General features: G+C 34.2%; 1 protein-coding gene across 5 annotated transcripts in view; it reads right to left on the bottom strand.

The window, feature by feature from the left end:
- Positions 1-996: 996 nt before the first annotated feature.
- The window catches only part of TBL1XR1 (TBL1X/Y related 1), a 186,001-nt gene continuing 171,272 nt past the window's right edge, over positions 997-15,725 (bottom strand). For all 5 annotated transcript variants that reach the window (XM_089910831.1, XM_022571877.3, XM_089910830.1 and 2 more), the window contains 6 exons: positions 14,689-14,810; positions 14,471-14,545; positions 10,833-10,960; positions 10,072-10,237; positions 6,950-7,051; positions 997-6,071 (listed from right to left, as the gene is read on the bottom strand). In XM_089910831.1, the coding sequence (XP_089766957.1) occupies positions 6,045-6,071; positions 6,950-7,051; positions 10,072-10,237; positions 10,833-10,960; positions 14,471-14,545; positions 14,689-14,810 (620 nt within the window). In that variant the 3' untranslated portion in view covers positions 997-6,044. The remainder of the gene's footprint in view (positions 6,072-6,949; positions 7,052-10,071; positions 10,238-10,832; positions 10,961-14,470; positions 14,546-14,688; positions 14,811-15,725) is intronic.

Below are 15,725 nucleotides of genomic sequence, written 5' to 3'. Positions count from 1 at the left end.
CAAGCGTATATACTAGGGAAACAGTAAACTTTAATTTGACCTGCTATGTATTATAATAGGTAAGAAATCTGATCTACTGTAAAGTGTAAGAACTAGGAAATTTCAAATAACCCCTTCTGCACTTGTTTTACCTCAAACTTAGATTATAATCCTTAGTTGTCCAACACTTTCGGAAAAAGTGTAAAATGCAGAACGGTATTAACAATCTATGCCATGCAATAAAAGTTAACCCTTTGAAAATGAAAGGCTGTCAGAAAGTTCTAGTAACTGCAGTAGCTTATCATTTAATAAAACGTGACAAGGCTATATGCCCATAAGTAGTTTATACTTAAGGTAATGGAAGGGAAATGTAGAAGACCTGGAGAATACAAGTTTTTAAAAAAACAAAAAATTAAAAAATATGCTCAATGATTCTTTAAAAAAGTCTCTAGGTAACTCTACAGGAGTTGGGATTAATTAAAACTGGAAGGTGCCTAGTATCTTCCCTCACAGCTTATAAGGTTTGTTAGCAACATAAGCCACTAGCTAAGGAAAAAAATTTTTTAATTATAATAGGTTTCTATGAAGAAAAAAGGGCTTTAAGGATGTTGAGCACACCCTGTCCTAAAAATCTTCAACAACATGTACACATTGTTTTGTGCTCAAATGGACTCTAAGCAAATGAGTCTGTCTCTGTTTATGTGAAACAATGTCTTCTAAGTACAACGTTGATTTTTTAAAATAATTCAAAAGTTAATTGTTATTCCTTAGCTGATTAAATGCTCTATTAGTCTTTAATAAAAATAGTAAGTAATCCCTTCATTTAAAAAATCTTATCTCCTACGAGAAGTAATAAAATAGTAAAATTTGTAATTTTCTCTATGGGCTTACTTTAAAGTGTCTATCTTGTAAAACAACATATTTATGAAATACAGTGGTTTGGGTTCTGATGGCAGTTGTTACAACTGGTAACACCAGTATGGGAGAATAGACATGCTATATGTTATGAAGGCTAAGTCAGAGCAAAAAAGTTTATTCTACAAAAGAACACTGGAGGAGTAATTGCAATAAAATGTAAACAAGAAATTGTAAACAAGAAATAGCATCCCTCTCCCTTTACTTGACTAGTAAATAGTCTATACAAACTACATAGATATCAAAGGTTTTATATATGTACACAGCCAACATAATATCAAAATATATTTTATTCTGGACCTCTTTCAGATCTGATTCAAATTACAGTTGTCAAAGCAATACAATGCAAAGGGAAACTGCAACAACAACAACAACAAAAAATGTGCCTAGAAAGGAGAAAAGGGTCATTGGGGACAAATCATTGTGATGTGGAACCAAAATACATCATAAGTGTAATTAACATGGTCCAGGACAGCATAGAACATCTATATCAGTCTTCCTTACACAATAATCATGAAAACTGAACAATAAAGTTCTTTAACATGTACAAAAAACTGTCATGGGCTGGTTTACACTTGTACAACAGTTTTAAAGTTAACTGGATAACTAAAGAAATGATGCAGACATTTTAATCCAGTGCTATAAGTAGGCTCACAGAATTAGACCCAAAGGATTTGTAAAAATCAAAATTAGAACATTATAGCTACAATGTCAAAGTCAGGAAAGAAGAAAATTACTTCTGTATTTAGGGATTACAGAGCTACAGAATGCAGTCTGTCTGTTTTTGTTTTTAATGAGATGGAAAAGTACATTAGACTAGATACAACATGCAGAATGTTTTCTTGAACTTATCCAGAAACTCCAAAGAAAACATCATGAAACAGCTTACTAGAAAAAAAAATATGCCCTAGTTATTCACCCTGCTTCAACACTGTCAACGTAAAGGCGGAAATAAAGAATGCTATTAATACTTCAGAACTACTGATATAAGACATCAAATTTCTAAATCAGTGTATTAAAAAAGTGAACACTTTCTCTCTTTTTTTTTTTTGCTCTCTCTTCTACATTTAGTTAGAATCACGTGTTTAAAAAAAAAAAAAAACTGATAATGAATGTGACACGTCAGAGCTATTACAGGAAGGAGTAATTCATAACTTCCCTAACTCCCCTTCCGTCCCTGCTGATTCAGAAGAAAACAAACAAACAAACAAACAAACAAAAAACCAACCAGGGTCTCTTGTAGATTTGCTGCTATTCCCCAAAATGTTGGCATTTGCTGCCATGCCACAATGTTGGTCCACTGAAATAGGATTTCTGTGGAAACTGTCAACAGTAATTCACCAAATGCAAGTACCGTCCTTAGCATGTGAGAATAAATGCGGGTTCTATAGAAATGTACAATGTGCTTAAGAAAATGAGAACTGTTTGAAAAGAGTAAATAGCACTGCATTTGAGATTTATTTTTTCTACTTATCTAGTAAGACTTAACATTTTTGCTGACATAAGAATGGTCACTTGTGATTCCTTTTAACAGCAAAAATGCATACTCCTCTTCAGGCCTCTACTCAATAATAGTTTACATTACTCTTAACAAAATCATTCTACATAAACAGATAGCTCCTTAAAAATAGTACTCTCTCATTAAATCTAATTTGACAGAAATAAGTTTAAGGAAAAAAGGAGTGCTTTATAAGTTAAGTGAAAAAGTACAAATCTTTGGCCTTTCTCTTGACATTTTTATATGTCAAAAAGCAAAAAACCTTCATGTAATTCAATCTAATGATTACTTTTTGCACCATAATTTGTTTTTTACACCACAAAAGGAGGCACTTTCAGTATCTGTAAAAGGTGTTTAATCCTAAAACATACTTACCTAGAGAATAACTAATTAAAACAGAATTCAATACACTCTAAGACCTATTAGGAAATTAAAAGTTAACCACTTCTAAAAGTCACTTGAAAGTCAATGATGGTACCTGATCAATGACAGGAAATTGGGAATGGAACAAATATTAAGAACTTAGGGGATTTCCTACATGGAGAAGAAAAAAGATATTCCTTTACGATGTTTAAGAGTGACAGCTGCTCTTTCCTTATTCTATTTTAATCAATGAGTATTCTATTCATTCAAGTCTTCCTTTCTATTTTTCCTTATAAGTTTCTTACAGTAGCCTATACAACAATGATATATAATGAATACCACAGAAAATCTACTGGAATCAGTAGATCTTCAGATAAGTTCTTAGAGAGAAAAAAAAAAAAAGGAAGGAAAAATAAGCAAGAACCTCAAAAATAGAACTTTTACAGGCTGTGAAACTTGGTCTCTTATAATCATGTTACTGCTCAAATTAGAGGCAATCTTATTTATGTCTACTGGAGCAGCATCGTGGCACATCAGCAGGCAATGATGATGGTGAGAACAGCAGCAAAAAGAAATAACTGTATGCTCACAAAGAACCCAAGCCTACAAAATGGATACCTTTCTGATAGTTTATACTTAAAAGACCCAAGACTTCAGGATAATAAAGCTCTGTATTTATAATCTTTTATATGTCCTATTGTGGCTATTATGCTTAAGTAAAATAGCTAAAGATAAAAACAACAACAACAACAACAACCAAAAAACCCCCCAAAAACAGAGAAGATGACAACACCATAAACATGTAGCTGTCTATTTTGGCAGCTATACTGCAGAACTTCATGACTATCTTTTAATCAGCTGGGGAAAAAAAGTCAATAACTGTATGCAAATGAATAAACTGTCCATATCAAAATACAAAAAGTACTATCAATAATCACCTCTGACTTTCAGATTTAAATTCAGTGCAATTGACAAATGCATCGCTAAAGGAAAATGCAGCTTAAACATACTCAAAACATTTGTGTCTATTCCTGGGAGCACATTTAAAAATTATTGCACAGATTTTTAAAATTTTATTTACTTTTTTAAAACAACAACAGAGGTCAACCACAGATGTGGACCTCCAGCAATAAAAGCAGGATTTCAAGTGCCAGATACTCAGCGTATTAGGTTTCCTACGTAAGTCACAGGGTAATAGTTCTAAATATCTATAATGTGATCGAAAACCCTAAAAACAGCTGGCACAAAACCATCATGAATGACTGCCTCTCTGGATGTAAATTTTAAAAAATATTATTACAGTATCATAGTCCCCACTAACAACAACTGGGGTACACATAAAACAATGTATTGTGAAATTAAGTGTATTTATTCTCTTTACCAATAGCAAATGCTATCCTACCTTAGTAAAACCAAGACTTGCTTCAATCAATGCTGTTTTGTAAAAATAGCAAAACAACAAATGCTGAAAATCAAAGCTGCATTACTTGGGTTAAATCAGTTTCTACTTAAACTTAAAACATAGGTTAAAATTTTAGCAGTAAAAGCTTCAAAATAATTAGTGACAGTGTTATAAATTTGCCAAGCTTGATAATAAATGATATTCCTTAATTAAAATCTTTGAGACATAAATTTGACAACTATTCTCTTCAAAATCGACACTTCTGGATTATTACAGTAATCATGACAAACCCTGTTAATCACACATATAAACATAGCCCCATGCTATCATTTGTAGATTCTGTATATTTTAGCTTTTAGTTGCATGAGCACAGGAGGTTTTTGATCTGATACCTATACCTTTAAGAAAATACGTGATATTATAAACAGAGTAAAAGACATGATATAGTAGTGATTACTGAAAAAACAAAACATAGCAGCTTAAATCTAGCTATTATTTGAAAAAATGTAGTCACAAGTACCACAAATGCAGAATTAGAGCAGCAGGGAGGTTAGTGCAATCATACCTTTTTAAAAAATTTTGAATCACCGCTATGTGAAAACACCTTGAAGCAAGTCTTTTGTTTTAAAGATTGTTTTTAAACTAAGGTAGCAAACATTTTGCCATGTAATGGCAGTGTTAATATGTTGTTATCTTGCTTTGTAAAAAGAAAAATAACATGAGAGATTTTTAATACTGGAGTTTGGTTACATTACATATTTAAGCTTCTACACAGAATGATGGACACTTTGAGAAGCTAATCCTTATCCAGAAACATTTTAATCTCTTAAAAAACAAAGCAAAAGAAACAAATAAACAAACAACAAAAAAAACTCAAACCTACTTTGCTCCTTTTCACAATAGTGCACATTTTAACCATAATTTAGTTATGGCTACAAGACATCAGAAGATTTTTGTTTATGCATCTTCTCTATGGTATTAGAAAATTTTTTGTGCCCTTCTAGTCTTTAATTGGCAGAAATATGTCCCAAAAAAAGAAACTATTGCATTTAAGCCACATCACCAAAAAACAAAACAAGAAAACCAAAGAGAAAAAAAAAAAACCTCACAACAAAAAAACAAAGCAAAAGCAAAAACAAAAAACAGAGCATAATACCCTTTTACTGATGTGTCTTACAGATTGACATGACCAAAGTCATATAGTTCCATTTAATTTCCAATTCCCCCTCCTACAACATGCACCAATCGAATATATGCTCTGGGAGCCATAAATGTACCAAACATCTATCTCTTCAAAAGAATGCATTAAAATATTTTTAAGAATTTTTTGTTTAAAAGGTGAAAAAAATATAAACAAGAAACTGATTCACTCCCTTACTTCATGCATCCATAAACTAAACCAAAAACAAAGTTTAAAAGCAAGAACAAACTACTGCTGCAAGTTTTTGTAAGTCCATTTTCTCTGTACATACAAACTGCTAAACTACTGAAGGGAAAAAAGAATATAATCCATGGTGTCTGCTGATTCAAAGGGGAGAAACAAGGCTGTCATTAGTATCCAAAAACTCGTACATGTATGGGCTGCTTTTATAACGCTTATTTTTTTCTCTCTTCCGTTTCTCATATCCAAAACTTCTAAATGCTATTTTAGGGGCACAGCAGATTAGATTCCAGCACTTGGTGAACAGAATTCACAAGCTGTGACAAAATTCTGTCATCTTCAGGGTGCAATTTTGTTTATATACACTGTATGTATATATTTCTCTTAGATTTGGCTGTAGTGGACTGGCCATGGTTCAAGTGGGACTATAGCAGTACTTGGGTCGGGGACAGTCATTTTGGCTATATACACATTCATAGTCGGTCCATGGCTTCCAACTAGTAGCGCTATTTCCGAAGGTCTAATACACAAACCTGTAAGAAATTAAAATAATCAACCAGTGTGTAAAGAATTTCATTGTACACTTTTATACAGTTTGGAATCTATTTCTTAGTTCCAAGTTCACGAAACTGGTAAAACAAAAGTAATCACAGCAATGGGCACCAACAGAAATCAGATAAATTGTCTGAAAGCAGATGGGAGTTAACAACCATGGGTTAATACTACAGAGGAAGAACCATGGCTAACATGCTGAAGATTTACTCTCTGTTAATTAAAAAGTAGAAAAAATATACTCAAAATAGACCATTTTCTATCTCTTGGATCTTAATGAAAGATACTACAGATTGCATTAAGCTATTGCTTCAGTAAACAGCTAACAGCTATCCCCTTTCCATCTTCCCTTGGCTTTCAGAACTTTAGAAGCCATAACTAGTATTTCTGTGAATACATGGCCAACCTCATCCTGAAAGTCTCTTGGTATCACACATTCCTCAATGCAGACCCAACTGCCTGTATTTCCCCTTCCCTGGGCCACCAACACTCTTCTGCAAGGAAGAGAAGGCAAAAATAGGCATTAAAAATTCAAGTCTCTCTCACAGTGCTACACTTAATTTCAGTGATGAAGTTTTACACTAAAAATAACTGTCCATTTCTTGATTATGAAGGCACTCTTCTGGCAAAGATAGCCTAAACTCTGTTTACATTATCTGAATGAAATGAACATAAAAAGTATAGAGCCTTCAGTAAAAAAGGTCAATACCCATATCATAAAATTTATTTTTTAAAAAGAACACTTTTGTAGTCACTACCACAACAAGCCACATTTATTCACTATGCTTTCTCTCTTTCTTACACACACACACACACACACACACACATACCCTTTGGAAACACTTCATTATATACTTACTGAACCATCTGATGCACTGGCTCCAACCTTGTCTCCTGCTGCATTCCAACAAACTTCAAAAATTCCACCTGTTCCCCTATAGCTGTGAACTAGAGCACCTGTCTAAAATAATGAGAAGCGGACTCTTAAAAATAATATATTATTATATATGTTCAAATACTGAGGTAAAAATATTATATGGCTTTATTTCTAGCAATCCAATGTAGGATTTAGCTTCAACTTCAACATAAACAAGTTCTGAAATACCAGAAACGTAAAATGAGGATCCTTTTACAAACAGACAGCACTAGCCTGCTCTCAACAGATCACACACACACACACACACACACACACACACACACACACACACAATACTGGCTTCTCCAGTATTGATAACCATTCTTAGCTAAGGTATCTTTGCTCTCTTTGACCCTAGAAGTGCCCCTAAGCTAGGAGAATTATAAAAGAAGCTAAAAGCGCATATGTACATTATTATTGAAAGATGCTTTTAAGTTAAAAGAAAACAAAGTACAACCAGGAACACTACCAATTTCATCATCAATTTAGCCGACTCATAAATATAACTCAATTATTTTATTCCTTCGGCAATGGAAACCAAAATCATTCAGCTGCCATTCAGTAACTGAAACTTAGTACAAAAATGTATTCTCCTAGGAAACCAGTTATTAAACAGGGCAAAGGTCAGAGGTTCTGCTGTGAGAAATGAAAAATAATGAAAAATATGCTTCCGGTGTTCTGTTCTGACAAACCAGAAAAGTATCTCACAGCTTCATGGTGAACTAAAAAACTCAAACTGGAAGTAGCAGAACTACCTAAACACAACATGGAACCAAGACATAACCTTCTGAGACAGCCAGCCCTAAGCTAATCACTACGCTAGAAGATCACAGTGGGAAGTCTCAACTGTTCTTTTCCTCCTACCTAAAATTTCTCACAATTTAAGAGATTAATGAAAAAGCACGAGTACAGGAGGCCTTAAGTATCTACAGTTAATTAGAAAAGAATGGAGTGGCGCCAACGGGATCTAAGATAGGCTGTTGTATAGAGAGTAAAATCTACAGGATTGTCAATTTTGGGGTTAAAAACCGACACTGTCTTTCAATAGTACTTACCAATTTCTAAGCTTGAATCAGGCTATAATTGAACCGAAACAGCATGGTCAACAAGCCAGAGCTATCACATTAACAAAAGCCAAAGGATCCTCAGCGTCTACTCAAACCTCTGTTCTGACCAGACTGTAACAATTTAACTGTCAAATGCTTAGATAACATATCATCCAAGTAATGAAAGAAAAAAATAGATGTACATATTGACAAAAAGACAATTACTTTCTCCTGCACTGAAAGCTCACAAGATGCATTTTGCTATTTTCAAACTTAAAAGAAAAAAAGTAAAATGACATTTTGATACACAATAGTGATACAACAAAACAGTATGGTTACTCAAATGCCCTTAGAAGTCTAGCAGTATCTTCCCTTAGAACTCTACAGTTCTATACCCAAATTTTATTTTAAATTAATTTACTCAAAATGGAGTGAATGAGTGATGGAAAATGTATACAACCGGCAGATTATCTATAAAGCCTCTGCTATTCAATCAAAACAGAAAGATTGGGAATTCCCTGATGGCCCAGTGGTTAGGACTCTGTGCTTCCACTGCAGGGGGCATGGGTTCAATCCCTGGTCGGGGAACTAAGATCCTGCAAGCCGGTAAGTAATTAGAAGCAATGAGAGGGCTCAGCAGGTTTGATGGAGTCAACATCAACATGCCAAAATTCATAATGTTCCAAACATGAGCAACCACAAGTAAAAGGAATATTATTTTTTAAAACATGCTAAACACAGTAACAATAAAATCCATAAGGCATCTCAGAATACATTTTGTAAAAAAGAAGATCTTTATGAAGAAATTATAAAACTTTACTGAAGGAAAAAGAAAAAGACTTAATGAGGGGGAATAACAAAGTTACAGTCACTAAAATTAAACTAACAATGCAGGTACATACAAATGTATCAATCAATGGAATACAAGAGAATCTATGAACAAAACATACAAGAATGTAGTATATGAAAGAAGTGACATTCTGAAACAGTGAAGGGACAGTAAATAGTGCCAAGAAAACTGGTGATCCATAAAGAAAGACAGAATTAGAACTATACCTCACACCATATATAAAAACCAATTCTAAGGGAATATAATATAAATGAAAAAATAAAACAGTGGGAGTATAAAATGAAAGAATCATAGTGCTTTTATTTACAAAAAACCTCAAGGAGGATGAAAGAGAAACCGATAGAAAAAGTTATCTGTAGAGGATCAAGAAAAAAATGGGAGCAAAACTCCACAGTGTATACCTTTTTATAATGGGGGGAGGGTGTTGGAGACCATTTGAATGTATAACTTAATCAAAAATAATATGGGAAAATGATGATTTATGCAAAATAGGCTGACCAACTATGGTGATCAGCAACACAAAGAGAAATAACCCACAATAACTTACTGTGCATATAATACAAGCAGTAAAGATCTGATTTTTGAACAGGGGGTGGGGCAGGGAGAGTCACATGACTGATATTAAAGAAAAAGTATTTGGCATGTAAAAACTAAAACAATGAAAAGATTAAAATAATGAAAGCAACAAAACTGTTTTCTCCATTTTTAAGAAAGGATCTCTGTAGCATTGTCCCTAAAAAGGTGGTACATAGTTTTAAGTTCGTTTCTGATAAATTATGTGCTCAATCATAAAACCTTGTCCTTTAACACATTTTTTAAACGGCTCATATATACCTTCTCTGAAGACAATTCTTTTAGAACATAAAGAAATGGTATCATTTATCTAAATAAATGCATCTTAAACTCTCACATTTCATGTCTGCAAAACTGTTGGAAAAAATAAAACAGAGACTCTAAATTTTGGTCCATATTATGAAAATCTCACTTCAGCTGGTTTCAATCTTTACTTAGCTGTAAATTCCCCCCAAAAAGTGCTCATATAAAAACGAACTGAATTAATGACACAAAAGGAATGACAACCAAAACTAAAAAAAAAAAATTTTGTTTAGACAAATGCTTCTTATATTCTTATATAAGAATACTTGACTATTTAAATAACTTGGACATACCTGTGTGTTCCAGATGTGCACACATTTGTCAAAAGAACCACTCGCCAGATACCTGCCATCAGGACTGAAAGCTACACTGTACACAGGCTCTTGGTGTTTTGTCAGAGTATGGATGCAAATTCCTCGGTCTACATCCCATAATCTAACAGTAGAATCAAAGGATGCACTGACAAGGGAGAAAAAAAAAGATTTTATAAGTAATGAAATACTCTCAGCCCCACCCCCAATCTACAATATTCAGCCATTCCTAATAGCTAGCCACGAATTCCTCATGAGAAGCAGACGGTGCTGTTAGGAAGAAAGTGTTCTGGAAACAAAGCTAATCGGAGACATGACAGCTTCATTAAGGACATCTCCAAGTCTGTAAACTGGAAAACATAAATGAGCTAATTCACTGTATTCCTTTTCTCTTTAAATAACTCCTTTATATTGACCCACGGTTTTGAAATGCTACATTAAATATGTTTTTAACTTATTTTTTTTAAATGCTGAAAAAACTTTATTGCATTATGCCTCAATTACTTGGGTTTTAATCAATATTTGATATTATCAGTAAATTATTTGCTATCTCCAGATACAAATATCCATTATGACCTGAAATAATAATAAAACTCTGTGTCTAAAGGTTCCCATTAAAAAAAAAAAATATTCCTTATAGGACACATTCCCATTTCATGGAATTTTTCCTAATTTTCTGTCATATTTATAAGAGGTTTTCTTTGTAAAAGACTCATAAAGGAAAAGCAAAACAGAAATGTTACCTTGCTAACATGAGGTTGGCATTTGGATTATTTGTCCCTGGCCCTGTTGGACTCCACTTGATAGTATAAATTTCTTTATTATGTGCTTGCAAATCATGGACACAGTTGTCTTGTTTCATACTCCATATCTAAGCAAAAAGGAAAAAGGCATGTAATTATTTTTCCATACAAAGGGTACTTTTATAATATTATCTTGCCAGTCCAAAATATAGCGGTACACCAGAACAACAGAGATCAAGACAATACATACAAATAAATTACAATGTAGAATATATTTAATATTTATCTTTTAAAAATGACAAATTAGCTTCAAGTCCTTTCTAAATATTCACTATTGTGAGGCTTCAGGATTCAATTAACTGTAGTTCTAAGATTACTTTTGATAGCTTCAGATGGTACAAACTTCAACATTCAGTAAGTTCCTCAGTTAATGATCCTACAATGTTTAAGGCATTAGTTTTTATGCTGTCCTTTAAAATAAAAGATCTACATTATAAATTCCTCTTAGAATTTAGAATCAGGAACTATTTTGCAATCAGGAAGAGAAAATAGATAAGCAACATACAGATAAATATAATATGATTCATGTTGACACCAAAGCATAGGCAATGAAAGCAAAAAAAAAAAAAAGCAAGCAGTACTACATACAATTTAAAAGTTTCTGCACAGCAAAGGAAACAATAAAGTAAAAAGGCAAACTATGGAATGAGAGAAAATACTGCAAACCATATATCCAATAAGGAGTTAATTTCCAAAATATGTAAAGAAACCCTACAACTCAACAGCAAAAACCCCAATAACCCAATTTAGAAATGGACAAAGGACTTAAATAGACATTTCTCCAGAGAAGATACACAAATGGCCAATAGGTGGTGTATGAAGAGATGCCCAATGTCACTGACCGTCAGTGAAATGAAAATCAAAACTGTGAGATACCACTGCACAACTGTTAGGATGGCTAGTAAAATTTTTAAAAATCTTGTCAAGGTTGTGGAGAGATTGGAAACCTTGTAAACTATTGATAAATGATTGCAAAATGGTGTAGCCACTGTGAATAATAGTATGGAGGTGCTCCCCCAAATTTTAACAACTACCACTATATATGATCAGCAATTCCACTTCTGGGTATTTATCAAAAAAAAAAAAATCGAAATCAGGATCTTGAGGAGGCATCTGTATGCCCTTGTTCACTGCAGCATTATTCATAAAAGCCAAGATATGGAAACATCCTAAGTGCCCATCAATGGATGAATGGATGAAGAAAATGCATATATATACAATGGAGTATTATTCAGCCTTAACATATGGGGAAATCCTGCAATATGTGACAACATGGATAAATTGTAAGGACGAATGTTGTATGATTCCATTTACATGATGTATCTAAGAGTCCAACTCATAAAAGCAAAGAAAAGAATGGTGGGGATAAACAGCAAGGTCCTACAGTATAGCACAGGAAACTGTATTCAGTATCCTATAGTAAACCATAAAGGACAGAAACTAACACACCATTCGTTGTAAAGCAATTATACTCCAATAAAGATGTTACAAAAATAAAAAATAAATTATTGGTGTAAAAAGGAAAAAAAAAACATTAATGGAAAAGAAGAAAAAAAAAGAATGGTGGTTGCCAGAGGTGGTGGGGTCACAGGGAGGGGCTGCTAATAAACAAGCATAAAATCTCAGCTCTAGAGATCTGCCTCACTGCATTGTGCTTACGGACAATAACACTTGTTTTGTGCACTTAAAAATCTGTTAAGAGTAGATCTCATGTCAAGTATTCTTCCCATATAAAATTCAGGAATTGTAAATGATTCACATACAAGAAACCGTGAAAAGTAACAAAGCAGTAAAGTTAAAATGGTGAGTAGAGAATACGCCTTTCTAGAGTTGAAAACATGCCTACGTATACAGGTTAAAAAATAATTCATATTATTTTTGAGCAAAAATTAAGAGAAACCTACACCAACAGTATTTCTAACAAAATCATTCAGTAAAGACATGGGGGGAAACCTTGCCAAATACAAACACACATACACCAAACCCAAGTACTGACAAAGAAACAAAAATTAGCTGTGCTTCACACTTCTGCAATGAAACTAATGAGATAATGAAGCAATAACATCATGTTTTTGTATTCTAGGTATACATAACTCCATGTAAATAAATCCAAAAGGTATGTTTCCAAAACATATTGATACTTCATGTGAGCTTTCGATAGCACTGATAACACTGACCACTCTCACCCATCACCTCCCTTGAATTACTCTTCTCTTTACACACTGTTTCCAGAGGTCATTCCAATTTCCTGTTGGAGTCTCATTCCTCTTGAGCTGCTAAATGCTAGAGTTTCTTAAGACTTTTTTAAGCTTTCCTCTTCTTTTACTCTGTACATTTCTACCTACACAATTTTGTCCATGCCCATGGCTTTGAATGACTACCCACCTATTGAGAATTCCCAAATTTTTTATGTCAGGCTTAGAATTGTTCTCTGAGCATCAGACCAACCTGGCACCTCCACTTGCATGACTCAAAGGCACTGTCCAAGCTGGACATAATCTTCTCACTCATCTGCTGTTCCTTGTTCTCAAAATATGGCTTCACTAGACAATATCCATCCTTCTAGCTTCTGCTTTAAAATTCTATGACCTTTTATTATTCTTAGAACTAAAAAAAGCTCTCTAACACTTTCTAACTTAAACTTCTCTCTCCAGCTGCAACTCAGTCCCTGACAGTAGGCTCTCTATAGCCACCGGCCTTCTTTCATTTCCTCGTATGTGCCATACTCTGTTCCAGAAGTTTTTCATTTTATAAGCATAAGGCATGTGCACGCAAAGTAATCTCACAAACAAGAGCGTGAAGAAAAGCATTTTTACCAGCAACGTTTACAAAGGAGTCCAGGCTTGAAAAAACTATCTAACTAAAAACACAGCAGGTATTTAAGGAAAAAAACCACCAGGTTACCAAGGTTACATTTAGTCTGTTCATGGGAAGAGGAAAAGCAGTTTTCCTTCATGATTATCCTATCTATAAGGGTCATCACGTCTGCAGTCACTGGCACTGTAAAGTCAAAGATAAATTATTTTCATACAGTTAACATGGTGAAGCATAGGGTGCAAGCTTCATTAATTTTGAAGATTAGTATTATGTTGTTCTTTGTCTCAAACTGCCTTTCTTCTTTAATTTTGGTATGTCATATGCGTAGGTGCTAGGTGTTAGTTTTTGCTTTTAGTTATGCAACAAGAAAAACATAAATTCATATTGAGATGTGAATACTGACATGTCAGCTATACTCACTCACCAACTAAGCTATATATCTACTATATATCAGTTTCCCAGAAAGGGTGATATATACTCACACCACAGCAAAATCCAATTAACACAATTCTCAGAATTTCAGTCAAATCCATGAATCCTACAAAGATCTTTGCTACCTATGAATCAGATCCTTACGTGTGCAAATAACCTTTAATTGTAACAATATATGACTCCCTAAGAGTGAAGACAATTTATAATAGCACAAACCTCAGTATCATAATTCCCAACTATGAGAGAGACATTCTAAACAATCTTAAAACAGCCAGAGCAGCCACAGTGTGTAACTCCTCAACCCCATTTCTCCCCACTATCTGAATTACCTTTAAAGTCATGTCATCAGAACAGGATGCCAGGAGATTGCCAGTTGGGTCCCATTTGATAGCATTTACTTCATTCTAAAAATAACAGTGAACATTCACATTTTCATTTCATAGACTTGGTTGTTTTTTGGGTATTAAACATGCATACTTCAAAACCACTCTGAAACATTACTTATTCATCATAATCACTTTAAAGGAGGGAAAAAAAGGTTTCTCACCGTGTGTCCCTGGAATGTTTTAATAGGTCTGTCTTGTCCTAACTTACAGACATGAATGCACATATCTGTACTACAAGAAGCAAAGGTGTTGTTGCTCTGCCAATCAACATCCAATGCTGGCGCTGAAAAGAAAAACAGGCAAGGTTTGCATTCATTCCACATGTACTGAAACCTAGGAGCTTTAGTTTTAAACCATGGTTAGACATTAAGTATGCTATTAATAGGAACTTAAAATATTTTACTTTATACTTTTTATGGTATTAATAGAATTTTTAAAATTATGGTACTTAAATATTACAAATATTAATACATTTCAGTTTGGTTGTCTCCATGTGAGACACAGCCTAATAGAAAGTCCACTGGTCTGGTCAGCAGGAGATGAGGGTTCCTGAGAGCTTGCCCTGTAAATTACTAGCACTGGATTCTTGGCTCCTCATTTGCAAAATGATAAAATTAAATGTGATGCTACACTTCCTCTTGTTTCTGAAATTCTGTGAGTGTTCAATGGATAAGAAGCCTTGTTTTGCTACTCCCTAACTAGTGGGCCCTAAGCAAGTCACCTCTCATGCTATTTTTCTCTTCTGAAGAAAATGGGGGGACTTCCCTGGTGGCACAGTGGTTAAGAATCTGCCTGCCAATGCAGGGGACACTGGTTCGATCCCGTCCGGGGAGATCCCACATGCCACGGAGCAACTAAGCCCGTGCGCCACAACTACTGAGCCTGAGCTCCAGAGCCTGTGAGCCACAACTACTGAGCCCGTGCGCCTAGGGCCTGTGCTCCGCAAGAGAAGCCACCGCAATGAGAAGCCCGCGCACCACATCAAAGAGTAGCCACCGCTCGCCACAACTAGAAAAAAAAAAGCCCGTGGGCAGCAACGAAGACCCAACACAGCCATAAATAATAAATAAATAAATTTATAAAAATTAAAAAAATAAAAAATAATTTAAAAATGGGGATAAAACCTTTAAGCTTAGCACCCAAGAATATTGTGAAAATCAAGTTAGATTATGTGTATGGAAAATACTATGTAAATTAC

The sequence above is a fragment of the Delphinapterus leucas genome, chromosome 4, assembly GCF_059928025.1.
Source record: "Delphinapterus leucas isolate spDelLeu-1000000601 "Yukka" chromosome 4, BTC_Dleu_Yukka2, whole genome shotgun sequence".
Classification (NCBI taxonomy): Eukaryota; Metazoa; Chordata; class Mammalia; order Artiodactyla; family Monodontidae; genus Delphinapterus; species Delphinapterus leucas.
This window is presented reverse-complemented; position numbering and strand designations above follow the sequence as displayed.